General features: G+C 42.1%; 1 protein-coding gene across 2 annotated transcripts in view; it reads left to right on the top strand.

The window, feature by feature from the left end:
• Slc2a13 (solute carrier family 2 member 13) overlaps window positions 1-20,443 on the top strand; it is a 304,413-nt gene that overhangs the window by 45,133 nt on the left and 238,837 nt on the right. For both annotated transcript variants that reach the window (XM_021216709.2, XM_029548259.1), the window contains exon 2: window positions 16,627-16,786. In XM_021216709.2, the coding sequence (XP_021072368.1) occupies window positions 16,627-16,786 (160 nt within the window). The remainder of the gene's footprint in view (window positions 1-16,626; window positions 16,787-20,443) is intronic.

Here is a 20,443-nt window from a genome sequence, read left to right as displayed (position 1 = left end):
TATATATATATATATATATATATATATATATATACATACACTGGACATCAAGAAAACAACTGTCCAAAATGTGATGCAGATCTAAACAGTTCTCCAAAGAAGAAACTCAAATGGCTGAAAAGTACTTAAGGAAATGCTCAACATTCTTATTCATGAGGGGAATACAGGTCAAAACTACTTTGCGTTTCTATCTTATGCCAGTCAGAAAGGCTACGATCAATAACACAAATGACAGCTCATGCTGATGAGGATGTGCAGGACGCTCATCCATTGCTGGTGGGAGTGCAAACTTGGACAGCCACTGTTGAAATCGGTTCCTCGGGAAGCTTGAAATAGATTCTCTTCAAGACCTACTCTTAGGCATGTGTCCAAGGGATGCTTCATTCTACTTCAGAGAGACTTGCTCAACATTGCTGCTGTATTCATAATAGGCAGAAACTGGAGGCCTAGATTTCTGTCATCAAATGAATTAATGAAGAGAACGTGGCACAACACAGTGGAATATTACCCAGCTGTTAAAAACAAGCAAACATGTCATTGTCCTGGGCACTTGGCAGGGCTCCAACCTAGAGGTCATAGTCTTGCCAGTGCTACCATAGCCTTCCCACTTTATTGTCTCCAGTTAAGGCCACAGCTGCTACTGCAGCTCCTAACCAGTCCTATGCACCCTGATAGTAAGCTGTTCAGCAACCTGAACCAGGTGTGGATGACCTGGGAAAACTCAGACTGCCCCTGCAAGTGTATCATGCAACTGCTGGAAAAGGATGCATGCTGCAGCATGCAGAGTAGGTGTGCATGGGTAGACAAATTCCACCCAGTGGAGACACTGAATTCAGAAGCCACCTGTAGCTGCTACTGCACAGCTCCACCCTCCTCACTCAATTCCTGTGAGAACGATCAGAGGATGGAAAAACCCAAGGAGCAGGCACCAAGCTCCTTAAGCTGTAGTCTGTGATGGAGCTCCTGGAGGGTTCCCTCCACAGCGTGGACATGAGGAAAGTAGAGGCTTACACCCACAATGTGGTGTCCTACATGAACACGCTGGCGGAGAGCTCCAAGGCCAATGGGAGATGGGAGGATTAAGGAGGTCAGTAGGCAGCTGAAGAGCTATGAGAACCAGTTGGCCATGATGATGAGCAGCAAGGAGTGATCCAGCCTGGGTCTCCAGCTGCTGCAGTGGGATGCAGCTGCTGTTTCTACCACTAACCCAGCCTCCAGCCCTGAAAGCAGGGCTCAGGGTACCACAGGTGGGAAAGGCAAGGACCTCAACAAATACAACAGCATCTAGGAGAGTGTCTTTCTCAAAGGCCTTGCAAAGCCTTCTATGGAGAAGCTGCTGAAGATGGGGAGGATCAAGGGCAGAATACCCTGGCCCACAACCATGTCATGGGCCCTGGTCTAGCAGCAGACATTGATCCAAGGATTCATCTCAGGCAGGCAGGAAGCCAGACAGGAAGCATGAGGCCATGACTGATAGTGTCCTTAAGGGCACTTCCTGGCTAGAGAAGACATAATACAAGATGGAGCCCAAGCTTCCAGAACCTCATGTCCACCCGTGAACTCAAGCCACAGACTTTAAAAGGAGCCAACATGGCATATGACATATCCACCTATACCACCACAATCACAACCCCCAACTCGTGTCACCATTCCCTGAACCAGTGAGTTACCTTTGCACTTAAAAGTCCCCAGACAAATCAGGGAGAACAGTTGTGAGAGCTCCCTCCTTGCTGTGGACCACAATTCTATGGGTGCTATGAGGGGACCTGGATGAAGGAGTTCAGATTATAGATGACAGGCTCTGCATCACTAACTGCTACTATAGAAACATCCTGGTGGAGTTTCACAACGTAGAAATATTCATACAAAGTCAATGGAGTCCCATGTACAAACAACCTCATGACTTGATAGGTACAGGCCATGTAAATGTGTGACTACTACTGCAACCCTGCCTTCCCCAGGAATACAAGCAAATGACAAGAACCAGTGCCTCGAAGGCATGCTGCCTGATCAATGAGGATACCACACCTTAGATGTGACTTGGTGTCTTAGTCAGGGTTTTTATTCCTGCACAAAACATCAGGACCAAGAAGCAAGTTGGGAAGGAAAGGGGTTTATTCAGCTTTACACTTCCACACTGCTGGTCATCACCAAAGGAAGTCAGGACAGGAACTCACACAGGGCAGGAGTTTGGAGGCAGGAACTGATGTAGAGGCCATAGAGGGTGTTGCTTACTGGCTTGCTTCCCCTGGCTTGCTCAGCTTGCTTTCTTATAGAACCCAAGACTACCCGCCCAAGGATGGCACCACCCACAGTGGGCTAGGCCTTCCCCCCTTGATCACTAATTGAGAAGATGCCTTACAGCTGGATCTCATGGAGGCATTTCCTCAAGGGAGGCTCCTTTCTCTGTGATAACTCCAGCTGTGTCAAGTTGACACACAGAACCAGCCAGTACGTTTGACCTCTCAGTTTTAATATGTAATTAGAAATGAGCGATGGAGAAAGAAGAGATTTATTCAATGTGACCATACTGGGAAATGAAACAAAGTACTCTCACATTCATTTTTGGTGCACTGACTTATGCTCTAAGCTTAAGTTAGGGGATGGGGTAAGTGGTGTGCTTAGCAACGCGTGATCTTCTTGGCCATTGTTTTCAGGTCTTGTCCTGGGGTGGTCTAAAGCCCCCTTTCTTGTTGTCCATGGCTTGAGGGCCTCCGTCTGGAAAGAGCTCTGTTCTTAAGGTTTATTCTTCCTGGAATTCAAGGTGACTCCTTAAGAAAGGTTAGAGACAGTGATTTATCACTGTGTCTCCAGCTTGAGTACAGAAGATAGACAGTTACAAAATCATGGTAGAGATGCCAAGGCTTTCGTTTATCTTGTGGATACACGCGAAAGGTTAATGATTTTAGCAGAGGCAACTTCTAAGCACCTGCTTCTTATAGTGTAGTCCATTTTAAATCTCTGTTTTAAAGTTGCTGCAGTATTTAGGCATACAAACAATGGTTTAGATTTTTATTTATTTTCTTTCTTTCTTTTTTTTTTTTTAATGGCTCTTATTCTGTTTGAACCTGACCTCAAGTAATCAGTCCTTTTCCCTAGCTTCCTGAGTAGTGGGTTACAGGTACACTTTACCGTGCAAGCCTTTGCTCTTCTCTTCTTTTAAAAAGGAAGCTTCCCCGCTAAACTCTAATCCCAATACTATTGCTAGGCATGGCGTGCTGCGTGCTCAGACTCCCGGGACTGTGGAGGAGGGCTGTGAGTTCAAGGCCATGGAAATGCAAGGTGCCCCTGCTCCACATGACCAGAGCCTGTTTTCAAAACAAAACATGTTAAACAAAACCACATCAGGGCCCCCGTGTTACAGATGTATGATCCTGACAATTGGAAGTCTGAGACCCGAGAATTACCAAGAGTTAGACACTAGGCTGGACTCCGCTGGGAGATGCGCTCTCACAGTTCAGTAAAGGAAGCCAACCAAACCCAGTGATGTCAGGAAAGAGAGGCCGCGTGGTGTTTATACACACGACACCCACAAACATGCTTGGGGTGGCGAAGAGGTAAAGATTAGAAGGAAGAGTACTAATATGTTTATATGTTTGTAGCACAATTTTTATTTTACAAAATTTGCAATTTTATCATCTCTAATAATAAATGATTTTCCCTTTCAAAATTACAAAAATGTTTTCTCGTTTTTTGGTGTACTGGCTAGGACTTTTCCCATTGAGAAGTAAAATATTGCTTATGCTTCATTTGTTCTTGCTGGCTCGTAACACACTTTAATCGGCTTATGCTAAATCTTACGTCTGTTATGTATTTTTAATAGTCCTTTTAGATCTTAAGTGGATTTAAATATCGTGAATAGATATTGAATTTTATCTAGCACATTGCGTATCTATTTTTATAAATGTATTTCTTCCAGATCTTAATAATGCTTTGGTTTCATTCCTTGTTGCTGTGGGGAAATCCCAACAAGTTCCAATTTCAGAGAGTGGGGGATGAATTCAATCTTCTGGATTACCGTTTAAAGGGAGGATACCATTATGGTGGGGAAGATATGACAGCAGGCAGAGATGATGTCATGGCAGGAGGAGGCTAGCACTGCATCCACAGTCAGGTCCAGGGACTTAGCAGGAGATAGAGTAGGGCTATAAGACCTCAACGCTTACCCCTAGTGATACACCTCATCCAGTGGGACTCCCATTCTTAAAAGTTCCATGTCTTTTCAGTGTTGTCAACTGGAAGTATTTCACACCCAAACCACTTGAAGTAATGGAAGATATTGTTTTGGGATATTAAACTGGTATTAATATGCTTTGATAGTTATGTGTGTGTCTATACACATATAGGTATGTATGTCTATACATATATATGTGTGTATAAACATGTGTATATACACACATATATACAGTGCCAGGGATCAATCCCAGGGCCTTGTGCATTCAACTGAACACCTTTCCATTGAGCTACGAAACCAAACTACAGTATTAGTGATACCTTCCTAGATTTGTTTGTCCTTATGTTTTATATTTAGACAAAATCTTTATTATTATTTAAGAGTCTTATGTTGGCCTATTCTACATGAACATGTCAAGAACTTGGAAGGGTCTGAGATTTCATTCTCTGCAGAAACCAGAAAATTAATCTGCTGTAGTTTCACGGATGCTGGTAAAAGTCAAGGGACTTTTGTTTCCTGTGCCCCAATTCCCATAGAAATAATTCTTGCACCACAGGAAGTTGAGCTACAGTGGAAATGCTCAAGTAATCTTCTCCCTCTCCCTCTCCCTCTTCCTCTCCCTGCTTGTGGACGTTGTACATCGTGGTGCGCACTAGGCTCCGCACCACGATGTACAACGTCCACAAGCAGCCCTCTCCCCTTCTCCCTCTCTGTCTCTCCCTCTCCCCTTCTCCCTCTCCCTCTCCCTCTCCCTCTCCTCACTCTTCCCCCTCTCCCTGCTCTTCTCCCTCTTCCCCCTCTCCCCCATGTCATCCTAGCTGGGATGGAGCTTACTGTGTAGATGAGGCTTTCCTTGAATTTGAGATCATCCTTTTGCCTCTGCTTTTAAGAACACTCCTAAGCCTGTCCATAAAAAACAAAACAAAACAAAACAAAAAAACAAAAAAGAACAAACAAACAAACAAAAAAAAAACAGAACACAATAGCAAGAACCAGTGTTTAAAGGGAAATAAATAAACCTTTTATAAGCAGGAAAGATATACTTGCTCTGTCTTAACAGGCCATTTTCTGTACTAACATTTTCATACCATGGGTGAGAGACCACGTAATGCCTAACTTGAAAGAAATACACAAAAGTACCAGAGAGTTAGTTGTTTTCCAGTTCTCATAAAGTCTATTCCAATTGTAGGAGGAGAGGCCGGGGGGGGGGGGAGGAGAGGGAGTGAGAGGGGAGAGAGAGAACACAAATGTCTTAGTTACATTTCTACTCTAGTGATAAAGCTCCATGCATGGCCAAAAGCCACCTGGGGAGGAAAGGGTTTATTTTATCTTGCACTTGTATGTAGCAGTCCTTCACTGAGGGAGGTCAGGCAGGCACTGAAGCAGAGGTCATGGGGGAAGTCTGCTTACTGGCTTGTTCCTAGGCTTGCTCAGCTTGCTTTCTTACAGTGCCCTAGAGTGGCACTGCCCTCCGTGGGTGGGGCTCTCCCAGATTAATTAAGAAAATCCTTACAGACTTTTCTATAGCCCAGTCTTTTAGAGGCATTTTCTCCATTGGCTCCCGCTTCCCAGATAACCCTAGCTTGTGTCAATTAGACAATATGAATCAGCACAACACCTACAAGATTACTCAGTCTGTGAACCAGCTCTCGTTAAAGTAGTATCAAGAGTTAACTCGGGCCTGAGCATCTGAGAATGTTCCGTCTGTGAGCGTGGGTACCCCAGCAGCAAGAATAACCCCACAAGTGTGGTCTCCCATCGGGGAGACGTAAAGTGGTCATTAAATAGTCCATGAGGATGAGTGTAGCCTGGGTCCTAATCTGGCGCTCAGAACCCTGAAGGCACTCAGAACCCCTCCTTTTGGCTTAAGAAATCTCGGTTCTCAGTGATTTCTCTCAGTCTTGCCAAGATAGCTCAGGGGCTCATCCCTTGAAAAGTCCATATTTTGGATTTGGCAGAAGGCAGGAAGCAAGGAGGCTTAGTCAGGGAGGCTTAGCAATCTTGATAAGGTGGAAGAGCTTCTTATTTCACAGATCCACCTTGAGGTGGCTCTGGACCACAGGGGAGGAGTTGACAAGGAGTTATGCCTCTAGGCATAAAGCTTGTGTGTACTTCCTGCCATCCTCGCCACCCAGCTCACTCTACATCTTCCTTCACCTCTTCCTGCTCCTCTTTCTATACTTATTTCTTCCTTTCTTCCTTTCTTCCTTTCTTCTTCCTTCCTTCCTTCCTTCCTTCCTTCCTTCCTTCCTTCCTCCCTCCCTCCTTCCTTCCCTCCCTCCCTCCCTCCCTTCCTCCCTTTCTTTCTTTCTTTCTTTCTTTCTTTCTTTCTTTCTTTCTTTCTTTCTTTCTTTCTTTCTTTCTTCCTTCCTTCCTTCCTTCCTTCCTTCCTTNTTTCTTTCTTTCTTTCTTTCTTCCTTCCTTCCTTCCTTCCTTCCTTCCTTCCTTCCTTCCTTCCTTCCTTCCCTCTCTCCCTCTCCTCACTCCCACCCCCCCTCTCTCTTTCTTTCTTTCTCCTTCCCTCCCTCTTCTCTCTCTTCCTCCTTCCTTCCTTACCTTCCTCCCTCCTTCCTCACCTCCCTTTCTTCTCCTCCTACCTCTCCCTCTCCCCCTCTCCTCCCATCTCCAGAGCATCACAATGGAACCTGACCCCCCAGGGTTTGTAGCTCTTATAAACATGATACCTTCCTGCATATTGAATCTCAAAGAAGTTTACTATAAGCTCGGTGTTAGATAATACACTGGAGCAGAGACTACGAGGGAGTGTTACCAAGCCTGCCAAGCCGTTTCCTGTTCCTATATAAGCAAAGATTCGGGAATTACACCTTAACCTTTTGGATAGGGTTCCTCTTTATAGTCTGCAGAGCTGTTTGGTGAGAGGAGAGGGATGCTAAGTGAACTCTGAGAGGCAAAGAGCAAATGAATTTGTGAAGCAGGAACTGCCAAGGAAAGCTGCAGGGGAGTGGCACTCTTTCCTCAGCACCACAGAGGTTCTAGTGTGCTGTGTTCTAGTCTGTGTTCTATTGGCTGGTGAGCAGTCAGTTGTAAACTAATAGATGAACTCTATCAGCAGCAACGGATTAGCAATAGAAAACTGCAACAGATTTTCCTTCTTAGTTTTGCTCACACATATGTAGGGAAACCTCTCTCGTTTTGAATTTCTCATAAAATATAAGATCAAGCTAAATGTTGATAATTACTTAAAGAAAAGATTTCTGTATTCCAACAGCCAAAATGGGATTTAAAAAAATGCTTTAAAAATTGATATAGGTTTGTTCTTTGTTATTGTACATATCCTAAAGGAATCTCATCTCTTGTGTCTGTCGTTTTTCTGTATTTCTGTGTGATAGTAAAGAAACTAGAATACATCATCCCAAACCATGCCTCTTTGAGGTAAAATTTGTGAGCTGAAAACAGTTAAGCCACAGCATAGTTAGAAAACCTTTGCCCTCCTCCCAGTGTACCTAAACATGGGACCTAGATGTTAGAGGTATCTAGCTCTGTACCCACAAAGAAAGAAGTTAGTCGCTTACCACTGCAGACGTGGCACCAGAGGAATTGACAAGTCTTGCTTTATTAATTTATTCCTGTAAATATATTCTTCATAATTCCCCATCTGTGGAAGTCAAAAGGCAAATCTTCTGTCTGTCATATCGTGTTGTAAAACCCTACTGTTCTCTGTTGAAGATGCTGTGTAAACCTGACTAGGCTACTGTTTGGAGTTCTCTTCTGTTGGGGTTCTCCTGTACAGTGTGCTCTGCATGTGTTAATAAACTTGCTTGGTATCTTCCCCTCAAAAAATTTAAATAGTTATATATGTTATATTGATTTACCCATTGGAAATGAAAATCTTGATGGCTATCGTTATTGCCAACTTGGCTACATTGGAACTATCTCAGATATTCTCTCTCTCTCTCTCTCTCTCTCTCTCTCTCTCTCTCTCTCTCTCTCTCTGGATATTTGCTAAAAGATTCGGCTGAGGAGGCAAGGCCCATCCTGCGGTGAGCGATCCCACCCGGTAGGCTGGGATTCCTCACTGACCGATCTTAGCTGTGCAGGTCATGTTCCTTAAGCCTCGTCTGTCTCTCCCCTTCTGCGTCAACATGGGGGAAATTTGGGATCCGTGAGTTCATAGAGCCTTTCTCAGTTATGATGAGCTGTAACTGTTAGGGATGCCGAAAAACCCAGTGGTTGCCAAACCACCCCACGGCAGTATTCTTTTCTCTACTGAACTTGAAGAAGGAATCTCAGGGACAATTGGGTGGTGAGATCCAGAAAGGATTTTCATTACAGGTGACAGGTTAACTAAGAGAAAGGAAGCAAGCAGAATTCCCATATTGCCGAATTTTCTTCAAGACACTCCAGGGTTACCAATACAGGTTGTGGCACGGGGTCGGGCGTCAGACAGTCTAGCTGTCATGCTTTGGAGGTATTCGTGCACCTCTTCATCTCTGCTCGTTAGTTTTGTCAGATTAGCACAAACCTAGATGTATCTGGAAAGAAGAGTTCAATTTTCTGACTCACGTGATAGAAATGACTTCCTGTGCATGCGGTATATGTGTAGGTATATAACAGCACACACACACACACACACACACACACACACACACACACACACACAATTTAAAAACAAAAGAGCCATTGAGAGAGATGGTACCCAGGTAAATGCTGATGATAATTATATAATGATAATAAGTATATAATGCTTTGTCAGGAGCTATTTGAAACTCTACAATGTTAATTTTGTAGTCACCCCTGAGGATTGCTTTTTTTCTAACAACTTGACTCCTCCCGGATAGGCAGTTTGTGCTGTATGTAGGTCATAGCATACTTGGAAGTTGCCTAACATCTCTTGAGAATGTCTCAAACCTTATTAGAGAAAGGCAAGAGCTGGATTCTCAGGTGCGCTGGCAACCTGGCAACAGTGGACACTTGGCTCTTTAGAAGAATAAAGCAATAGCAGCCAGCCGATCGATCGTAACTGCACTAAGAGACCTTTTCCCTTAGATCCTGGGTCTTTTTTTTTTTTTTTTTTAAGGTTCCTTCTTTAGAGATGAGGGTGCACTGGTTTTGAAACCGAACTCAGGCCATCGTAATCCTCGGCCAAGAGGCATTATTATTAGAAGGTGGCTTCTGCACTTCAGAAGCTAATTAGTCGCTCTATGGCTTATCATGCTGAGATACCGCTGTGATTCATGGGTATTTGTCTATCACGACAGGCTCTCCTAATGCTGTTTGGCTATGAAATTGCTTATATTTCTGACTCAGGCCTTTTAAAGGGCTTCCAGCAGATTTTGGAAGGCAGCTTCCCTGTATCCTCTCTATGTGGGTGGCATGTCAGCTTGCTCTTGTGGATGCTCTTGCACAGTGGTGTCCCAGGTGCGCTTTCCTGGCAGTGCTTCTCAAGTCAAGGCTGATGACAAGATTTCTTGGTGTAACCTCATCTTTTCAAGAATTTAAACTTCTAACATCAGGAAATAAAGCCAGCATGGGCTTCTACGGTTATGTTTACTCTAGACTGCTAGTAATATTTGTACCACTAATTCTTTATGGTGACCTCGTAAGTTTCATTTGGACTATTAAAGTTCAAATGAATTGGGGGTTGGGGCTGGGAAGATGGTTTGGTTAGTGAAGTGCTTCCTATAGAAGCTTGAGGAGCCAAATTTAGATTCCTGGAACTTATGCAAAGGAACTGTGTGTGGCAGTGCATACCCCGTAATCCTAGGACAGAGGAGGCAGAGACCGGATGATTCCAGAGGCTCACCAGCCCGTCAGTCTAGTCAAATCAGTGAGCTTTAGATAAAGTAAGAAACTGGCTCTAAAGGAAGAGACTGACACCTGACATTAGCCTCTGCTTTTCTTATGTGCACACACATGAACATGTGCACACACATGAACATGTATGTGAGCAAACTACTAAACACACACAATAAAATTTGATATTTTATTAGACACTGATTCTATGCAGTTAGTGATTAAAATAGGGGGGAAAAATAAAGCCTTTCATAGAATCCTCTTAAAACTTACACCTCATTCATAGACACACTTGAAATATCTAACTATTAATTCTGAAAATCATCTGCTAGCATCTTCAGTTTGTACCAAGGCGGAAATATGAGTCCCAATACATCGTCTTTACAAAAGATGTGTGCATAATAAAGTCCTTGCTTGTTTATTTGAGCGTTCTCGTGGTTTATTTAAACCTATAACCAAGTTAAACACTTCATAGTGATTTAAAACACACCATCACATTTTCTGGCTTTACTTAGCGATCGTTTTTCAGGACAGAGAGATTGAGATCTGGACATATTTCTATTGATTTCTGAAGAGTGGAAAGGAGGTTTAGGATAACTTAATAATAACTTAATGTCCAGGGCTTCTCAGAGCTGGGCTTGGCCACTTAGGCATCCATGAATCAACTGCTTGCATGAATTGTTCTCATTAATAGCCGGCTGTTGATTAGCGGGGCTTGTGCATGACGGATGCACAGTTGAACACCGTGAGTGGAGGGAACACCAGGTTCCTTCTCCAGCTTCATACAGCAGCTGCATGGACATTAATTTGTCTAACTCATGAGAGTACAATTCAGTGTATTCTGCTTCCATTCTTCTTAAAGACTGACCTAATCTCTTTAACAGGATGCCTGTTCCCAGGACCTCACACAGCTAGGAGTAGGTGTGGGGAAGAGAGAAGACCTCCTTCAGTTAAAGTGTCTCTGAGATATTTCCTAAGGGCCATGTTCTAAGCAGAGGTGTGTGTGTCCCTTGGTGCTTGAATAGCATTTAAGAAAATCGAGGACAGGAGCCTCCAAAACCACTATGACATTAACATCTGGAATATTTTCTGAAACAAAGCCAAGCTTTGTGACTGTCTCTACAGCTTGGTGTCTTTGCTTTCCGTTATCTACATTCCTGTTGATAGAGTGACATTAGGACTGGCCTGCGGTATGCAAGGGACAGGCAGGTTCTCATTTACAGATCATTTTCTCACTTTTCATGCGCAGTGCACTAAACACAATGTTCATTTCTTCTTCAGGGTGTGGCTTTCATCAGTCTTACCAAATGCACTTTTGAGTCTGAGAGTGACGTGCTGCTGTAGTCACATGATGCACTACTGTAGTGTATAGTTCCCGCTGTTGTCCTTTTGAGCCCTAAATATGTGTGTGACTTCCAAACCTTTCCTGTCCTTGTCTTAGTTTGAAGTCATATTTAAAGAACTGTTGTCCAGCAACTGAAAGGCATCCGATGTCACTGAAAATCAGTCCTGGCCTTGAACGGAGGAGCAACATGTAGGTTTGTCACTTACTGTTAGTTCTTATAATCTGTCACCGACCACATCCACCCTCAAAGCTGAGTCCCTGGGTTTGCATTTTTTTCCCCATCACATTCCAAGCACCTTACTTAAACCTTCTGTCTCTTTTCATCTGAATTTGTTTCCACAAATCAGCTTTATTTGCTCTTGTATATTTTTCTCCCCCAATGCCCCCTTTTTTTTCTACAACAGTGATCACATAAAACCTAAACTGACAAAGCCAAATTCTCCCACAAGGGATGAAAACGGTGAATGGCTAACAGTTTTGGCAGACTCTGAGTCGAGTAGAAGAAGATGCTGGGAACACTAGATGTAGTTAACCTTTAACCCTAGCATCTCCAGGAGACACTACTTCTCACCTGCTGCATCTCACAGGCCACTTCTGGGTCATTTCTGGCTTTATGTGCACTTTACTACTACTACTGACTTCTTCTTTTCCCCCTCCTCTTCCTTCTCCTCCTCCTTCTTCTCCTCCCCCTCCTCCTCTTTCTCCCTCTCCCTCTCCCTTTCCCTCTTCCTCTTCCTCTTCCTATTATTATCATGGTTTTCAAGACAGTGTTTCACTGTGTGGCCTTGGCTGTTCTGTAACTAGCTCTGTAGGTCAAACTGGCCTCAAACTCACAGAGATCCACCTGCCTCTGCCTCTCTCGAGTGCTAGGACTGAAGGCCAACACCACTAAGTAGTCTGTTTTATTCAGATTATCCAGTACAGCCTTAGTTGCTTATGGTAGGCACTGGATCGCCATCCTTAACTTTTTTTCCTCCCATCACCTGTCATGTATTCCTCTAATCCTTGGTAGTTTGCATCCTAACTACAAAACTCTCATCTCTCTCTCTCTTTCTCTCTCTATCTGTCTACGGGCATTGCTCCCTTACAATCACATTTCTCTACTCCAGCTAGAATTATCCTTTAAAACTGTAAATCTGGGCCAAGGGTATATCTCAGATGGTTTTGCATTTGCCTAGTAGCGTGCATGAAGTCCCACGTTCCATCCTCAGCACCACACAAACTTGGTGTGGTGGCCCAGACCTGTAATAGCAGTGCTGTGGAGATAGGAGGCAGAAGGATCAGAAATGGAGTATATCTTCTTCAAGTGTATAGCAAGTTTGAGGAACATGCCCAGATGTAAATCTAATGAAGGATTTTCCTCTTGTGTGCTATTCAAAGACTTCTAAGTACCAATCCTTTGAATCAGTCTCTGACTTTTTTTTTTTTTATTAGTTGCTACATATCTCACTCTGAACTGTCTCCTATAGTTGGTTATGCTTCTAAGACTTTGTCTAAAGTTCTACTCCCCAGCTCTTCCTCACACACTGGATCTCAGCTTCAAAAGGAATTCTTTATTTTGAGTTTCAGACTGGCTACTCCCATTGCTAAAGCTTAGCCCCATGTGGACCATGATTATATCTCCTGTGGCAGCCACTGGTCTAGATGCCATAGACGTGCCTTGATTGATAATGTGTGTGTGTGTGTGTGTGTGTGTGTGTGTGTGTGTGTGTGTGTGTGAGAGAGAGAGAGAGAGAGAGAGAGAGAGAGAGAGAGAGTTTCTAGTCTCTGTATTTCATTACTTCACATGTTCTCCACACACTTAATAATTAATGGATTAATAATACCATGCTATTTCATGCTGTCTTAGTCTTAGGCTCACTGAGACGAGTTGTCTGTCCAGCCAGTCTTAGTTCCTAATTCATAACCGTCGTGCAGCAACAGTTAGCATCACAAACAGGAACCCAGGGAATGCCTTATAACCACCATACCATGTCATGTTGGAATCATTTATTTGATTACATGTATTTTTAAGTGGGTGTGTGCTTAGCTTCATTCCAGTGAATGGGCTCAATTTTGTTTATTTTTGCCTGCAGTGTTGGCACACGATGCAGGTTGAGCTGAATCCAAAGACTGAGAGACTTCTTATTTAGAGATAATAGCAACAGTGACAACGGCTGGTGTTGAGTACATTCTGTACTGAGGCGCTTTCCTCTGCTAACTCACTCCCATTTCTACATCTCTTTGAAGGAGTTTTCCTCTTTCCATTCCATAGATGAGGAAAGGTTAAATAACTTGTTTTGGCTTACCCAGCTTGTAACTGATATGGTGCGTATCGAAACCTGAGGTCCCTGAGCTGACTGTCATCTGTGGGGATGATCCAGTTTAATGTGTGGCATTTACACTGGCTTCTGGCATCTGTTAGGTTCTTTGGCTTACTACCTGCCCTGGGATAATGTCCTCTGTGAAGTGGGTTGATTACATGCTCTCTGTAGAGATGTGCTGAGGGTTAGGGATGTAATTGTTAACATAGAAAATACCTAAGTAACAAAATGAGGCCGTTGCAACAGTAATACTAAATCAGTATTGACACCCACTGGACAGAATTTGGCAGCTCTTTTCAGATCTACTTAACAATGGCCTAGAGATTTCTAGCTCTCCAATCTTATTTCTTGGCCATCATCCGTTACCTTCAATGCACTGGCATCTGTTTAAACCATCAAGCTTTCTAAAGGCCTGAGGGCACGTCTACATTTCTTACCATGTGAAATCTGTGGTTTCCGGGCAAGCATATATTGCTTAAATGTGTGGTTCTGATTTTCCATATTCAGTGGTTTACGCAGATGAAGGCAGATCTCTGGCTAAGAGAGAAAAGGAAATGAATGTTTGTACCTAGTTCAGTACAGAAAAAAAAATCCAAATCATAAATTAGTACTTGTTTGTGAAATTTTATTGAGATGGTCACGTAGTCAAGGAAGTGAGGAGAATATACAAGTAACTTGTTAATATTTGTTGGAAATCTTTATTTCTATGTCAAGAGAAGGCTTTTTAGGGTGGCCTCTCCTGTACAAATACTTCACTAAAATGGTGATGATTTAATTTGTTTGAGACTCTTTCTGCTTATGCTATGAAAATCATAAAATAATGAACTTCTCTGCATATGCTGGCAGGTACTACAGGGGCAAGGAGTTACCAGTCAAACTTAACAGCTTACAGGTTCGCCTTAAAACAGTGCATTTCCAGCTTGTTTATTTTTTGAATTTAGTTGCCTAACTCAAAGATGGATAAGGATAATTAAAATGTGACCAAAGATACAAATGGTAAAATATCAAATGACTGTGGCCTTGTCAGGGAGTTTTGTGGAGTTCAAAACAGTAGGCGGAAGTGGATCTAGAGATGGGAGGAAATGAGAGTCAGAGATCCAGGGAACAATCGGTTGGTGTGTGGTACTTACATGAGAGAGAGCTATATGGTTTACAGTAGGGATCCACAAACAAACATTGCTGGTGAACTGAGTGGACAGTTTAGCTGTAGTGCCCAGCCTGCAGGAGCCCTGCGCCCAACCTCTGTCATGCAAGTATTGCTGTCACTGAGTGTGACAGCCGTTGCTGAATGTGGATGGGAAGAAAGCATCTGTAACAAGAGGGCCCCAGGCCAGGAAGCATTGGGTCAGGTGTCTTAGTTGCATTATTCCGTACAAAGCAGTCCCTTAAATGCAGTTGTACGTGGGTCTGTTGTGCAGTTCTGGTCTTCTGACTTAATCTAGGGATTGATCTATAACACCTACATATATAAAGATTTAAGTTCTATAAATAACCATATGAACACTTTTCTGACACATCCTCCCCCAGCCCCATAACAATTTCTCAGTCCGAGATCATCTGCTTTTAGGACCTGTAGATTCTTACAAGTTGTGTGATTATAAGCTATCTGTGAAATATACATCTGGGCAGATAAATGGCATGAGCTAATGAGACTTTCTTATCTGTAAACCAATTAAAGGATTTGGCATATCTCTTCCAGATAAGGACTGTGAGTAGTTGATATAAAGTATTGTATTATAAACAATGTTTTATTCTCACTGTTGTCTGACTACATTTCCATATAGACTAAAATATTTTAGCAATTACATGGTTCTTTTTTGTATTTTATTTTATTCTTTATTTTTTTTATTAGATATTTTCTTTATTTACATTTCAAATGTTATCCCCTTTCCCGGTTTCCCCTCCGGAAACCCCCTATACCTTCTTCCCTCCCCCTGCTTGTATGAGGATGCTTACCCCCCTGCCCACCCACTCCCGCCTCCCCACCCTGGCATTCTTCTACATTGGAGCATGGAGCCTTCCCAGGACCAAGGGCCTCTCCTCCCATTGGTGCCGACAAGGCCATCCTCTGCTATATATGCAACTGGAGCCATGGGTCTCTCCATGTGTACTGTTTGGTTGGTAGTTTAGTTCCTGGGAGCTCTGGTTGGTCTGGTTGGTTTATATTGTTTTTCCTATAGGGTTGCAAACCCCTTCAGCTCCTTCAGTCCTTTCTCTAAATCCTCCATTGGGTACCTCATGCTCAGTCCAATGGTTGGCTGTGAGCATCCACCTCTGTATTTGCCAGGCTCTGAAATTGCCTCTCCAGAGACAGTTATATTAGGCTCCTGTCACCAAGCACTTCTTGGCATCTGCAATAGTGTCTGGGTTTGGTGTCTGTATATGGGATGGATCTTCTTTTTTTTTTAATGTGCATGTATTTATTTTATGTATTTATTTATTTTATGTATATGAGTACATTGTAACTGTCCTCAGACCCACCAGAGGAGAGCATCAGATCCCATTACAGATGGTTGTGAGCCACCATGTTGTTGCTGGGAATTGAACTCAGGACCTCTGGAAGAACAGTCAGTGCTCTTAACCACTGAGCCATCTCTCCAGCCCCATACATTGTTCTTTCTAGAGCATAGTTTTATATCTTTAGCCTGTAAGGTTAGAAGCATACTTATGTCATTAATGTCCTTGTAGGACTATCGGGGTTCTTTCATATATGGGCTTTTAAATGGCAGCATGAGCCAAGCATTAGGAGATAGAGGAAGGAGGATATGAAATTCAGGGCCATTCTTAGTAACCCGTTGTGTTCATGACCCCACTAAATAAAATTTAAAAATGAATTAGTTTAAAAATGACTAGTAGTATAAGAACTATTCAGAGATCAGAATCTCACATACTGCTTCACTTATGTGCCATAGTGTCTTACCAGCCACAAACAGAATCTTAAGTATATGATAACCTGTGCTCATAGTAAGGACGAAAGGTCATATTTGTATGCATGTGTTAGCCTTTCATGAGTATGTGTACTGACGTGTTTACTTAACTATTCAATGCAGGCATCGCATCCATGACTGTGCCCGTGTACATCGCGGAGGTCTCCCCACCCAACCTGAGAGGTCGCCTGGTCACCATCAACACCCTCTTCATCACAGGCGGACAGTTCTTTGCCAGTGTTGTCGACGGTGCCTTCAGTTACCTGCAGAAGGATGGATGGAGGTTCGTAAATAGTTCTTATCTGGGATTCAAATAAGCTATGACTTTGAGGCATTACACAAACTGAAGATTATTTTGAGGCATTGTCATTTATAAGTAGGTGGCATTCAGCAAATTGAAAGTAGTCAAGAAATATGTATTTATCTTAAATGATAGACAAGAAATATCCCATTAAGAATTGATACTTGCAGAAGAATTTTTTCCCTAAGCATTTAACTGCATACAATCTTTTGTACATATAATCATGCAATGAATATGTGTATCATGATATTTGAGTGACTGGCAAGCTGTTTATAAACTGCAGATGTAGCTTCCTTTTGGGTGTAGGAGGCTACATTCTTATCTTAAACAATAATTGAAAATACAAATTTAATTACATAAAACATATGTATGTAAAATTCAAACAAAAATATTCCTTTATCATAATTTGACTAAAAATGATAATGATAATATGATGATAAACATTAAAATTAAATCGATGAAATATATTTATAAACAACAAATTTATATTAAGGCTTTAAGATGAGGCACAGCATATTTATCCATTGATTGAAACAACAAACTCACGTAATTATTTTAGGAAATTGTTACTAAACGTCACAGCAGGCTATGAAATATTGCCCAACTTATTCTTATGTCAGTGGTTTTTATATTATATGTAATATACATATATATTATAACAAATGCTTTTTCAGCATTGACTATTTAAGCTCTGTAAGAATGCTGACCGAGAGGCTCGGGCCATTGCTTCTACAGCATTTGCAATGCTGAAACAGCTCAAGGAGATGTTTCTAGTATGGTGGAGACAGAGAGACCTGAGCTGCTGTACGAGTCATACCATAAGCCACGTGGCCTGGGCCAAGCTCTGAAGAGGCTTTGTGAGAAGTCAGATGAAGCCAGCAAGAGCCCACCTCTCCCAAGGCTTGCTGACCCAGATACACAATTGGAATAAAGGGTTGCTGCCTAGATCTCTCCTGGAGGAGTCAGCCTCTACAGACTTGGAGATTGCTGGGAAATTGAAGTGGAAGTTTCAGTCTTTCCTTCCTACTGTGTAGATGAAAAGAAAGGATGCTTGCTGATATTACTAGTTCAATCCGCTATCTTGAATATTTGAAGCTTAAGATAATTCAGTGCTTACGTGCACATACACTACTTTAAGAAGATCAAAGTCACCTATTACATTTTGGTAATGTTTTATTGGGAAAAAAAAAATATATATATATATACCCCTGCATGCTCTTTCAAATTTGTGACCTCAATATTTTCATGAATATATGAACATATAAATATATGATATATATGACTACTAAACATGTTAAATGGTTAGCCTTTCAGTAGGAATGTGACTTAAATACTGTATACAGTGTAAATATATATGTATGTATATACATATATGTGTATATATATGCATATATGTATTGTACATAGTACACACACATATGTGTGTATACATATATATACATATATATATGCATATGTGTATATATATATATATATATATATATATATATATATATATACTGTATACACTGTACAATGTTTAAACCACATTCCCCCTGAAAGTCTATCAATCTAACGTTTTTAGTAGTGGTTAGGACAGCAAGGAAGACCATAAAATAAAGAGTTTATGAGTTTGGTGCACCTCTGTAAAGGTGGAGTTGCTGGAGCAAGGCTTAGTCCCCGTAAAGGTTGGTGATAAAAATCCCAGCTCAAAATACAAATTTATCTTCTACTGCGTGTTCATTACTTTCATATCTTATGGTCCCTCTGAGGTTAATTTCTTCCCCAAAATGTGGAAGTAAAGAAAAATGTAATCTTGTGAGATCTTTGAAGAAACTAAAATATCTTGTGCATAAAATCACCCTGATATCCAGCCCAGTGTTTGGTAAACAGCAACCACTTCATGAATGAGGTTCATAGTTATGTCATGCTCTGATGCACGAATCAAAGTTTCGGGCCATGGGAGGTGACTCGCAAGAGAAGCTAAAAGAATATGAACATTCTGCTGTTTGGATTTGCTTTCCGCTGAGGATGGGGTGTAGGGTGGTAAAGCAACCCCCCCCCCCCATAGAGAAGAAAGTACTGTAGCAGTTATGGGTGTACGAGGTAGCAAATACTAGAGAATCAGTTGAATTCTGTGTATCTAGAAATGCAGTCAAATGTGGAGTCATCTGTTTTCAACAGAATAACGGTAGATGAGTTATAATTGTATTTTTTATTGTATATTTTACTTATTTACATTTCAAATGTTATCCCCTTTCTTGGTTTCCCATCTGCAAACCCCCTATTCCATCTCCCCTTCTCCTGCTTCTATGAGGGTGCTCCTCCACTCACCTACCCATTCCCACCTCACTGCTCTGGCATTCCCTACACTGGGGCATTGAGCCTTCACAGGATCAAGGGCCTCTCCTCCCATTGATGCCCGACAAGGCCATCCTCTGCTACATATGTGGCTGGAGCCATGAGTATCTTTTATAATTGTTTTTATGTTTTGAGATTATAATATAGTCACATCATTTCTCCCTTCTCTTTCCTCCCTCCAAATGTTCCCATATATCCCTGCATGCTCTTTCAAATTTGTGACCTCAGTATTTTCATAAATTGTTCTTATATGTGTGTGCTTGTACACATTACTAAATATATAAATACAACCTGTTCAGTCTGTATAATATTACTTGTACATATGTTTTCATAGTTGATCAGATCATTTAATATTAAGTAACTCAGTGGAATCACTTCCCTAGGAAAGACTATTTTCCTGCTCCTCAACATTGCTGAGTTGCATGTAGTTTTTTTGCTTAGGATTGTGTCTTTGCTTTATGAGCTTCCTCCATCTGCATTAGCATGTCTGTTGGTGCCATCCTTCTGCAGCGCAGGTTGTGGAGGTCAAGTCGGTGATACTGTGTAACTTCTGAAGTTCTCAGGAGATATAATCTAACAGCCAACTCCCTGTTCCTCAGGCTCTTGCCATTTTCCTACTCTACCTTCAGCAAACGATCCCTGAGCCTTAGAGGAAGGAATTGGGTTGTAGATGTATCAGGTGGGATGAGATTCCACAGCTCTGCGTTTTGGGTGATTGTGATTTTTCTGTAATAGTTTTCATCTATTACAAAGAGAGGTTGGTTTCCTTGATGATGAGTGAGGACTATACATACCTGATAGCAGAAGGACAGATGTTTAGAATATAGTTAGGAACAGTGCTGGTTTAGTAATGTGGCAGTTGTAAGTTCTCCTCCAAGATCCATGAATTATTTGGCCCTGTTTCATTAGCTAGGTTTCCAGTATCGGGCATGGTTTCCCTCCTGTTGAGTGGATCTTAAGTCCAATTACAGAGTTGATGGTTACCAGTATGGTATGTGTGCCATTGCTGAATTCTCGGAGTTTCTGTGCCATGCTGGCCATTGTTATAGCTCATAGCTGTATGCTCATATATCTCATAGCTGGGGAGGACTGCTGGTTGCTTCTCTCCCTTCTGATTCCATGAAAGTTAGTCATCTGGGAGGAAGCTTTCAGCTCGGATGCAGCGTCCTTTAGGCCCTGTGTCTGAAATGCATGGTGTCTTTAACAATAGGGATTTACTTGCCTTATACCAATGGGCGTTGTTCTTCTCCTTCTTCTCCTTCTCCTTCTCCTTCTCCTTCTCCTTCTCCTTCTCCTTCT

The sequence above is a fragment of the Mus pahari genome, chromosome 17, assembly GCF_900095145.1.
Source record: "Mus pahari chromosome 17, PAHARI_EIJ_v1.1, whole genome shotgun sequence".
Lineage (NCBI taxonomy): Eukaryota > Metazoa > Chordata > Mammalia > Rodentia > Muridae > Mus > Mus pahari.
Note: the sequence above shows the minus strand (reverse complement) of the source record. Positions and strands in the feature narration are given on the sequence as shown.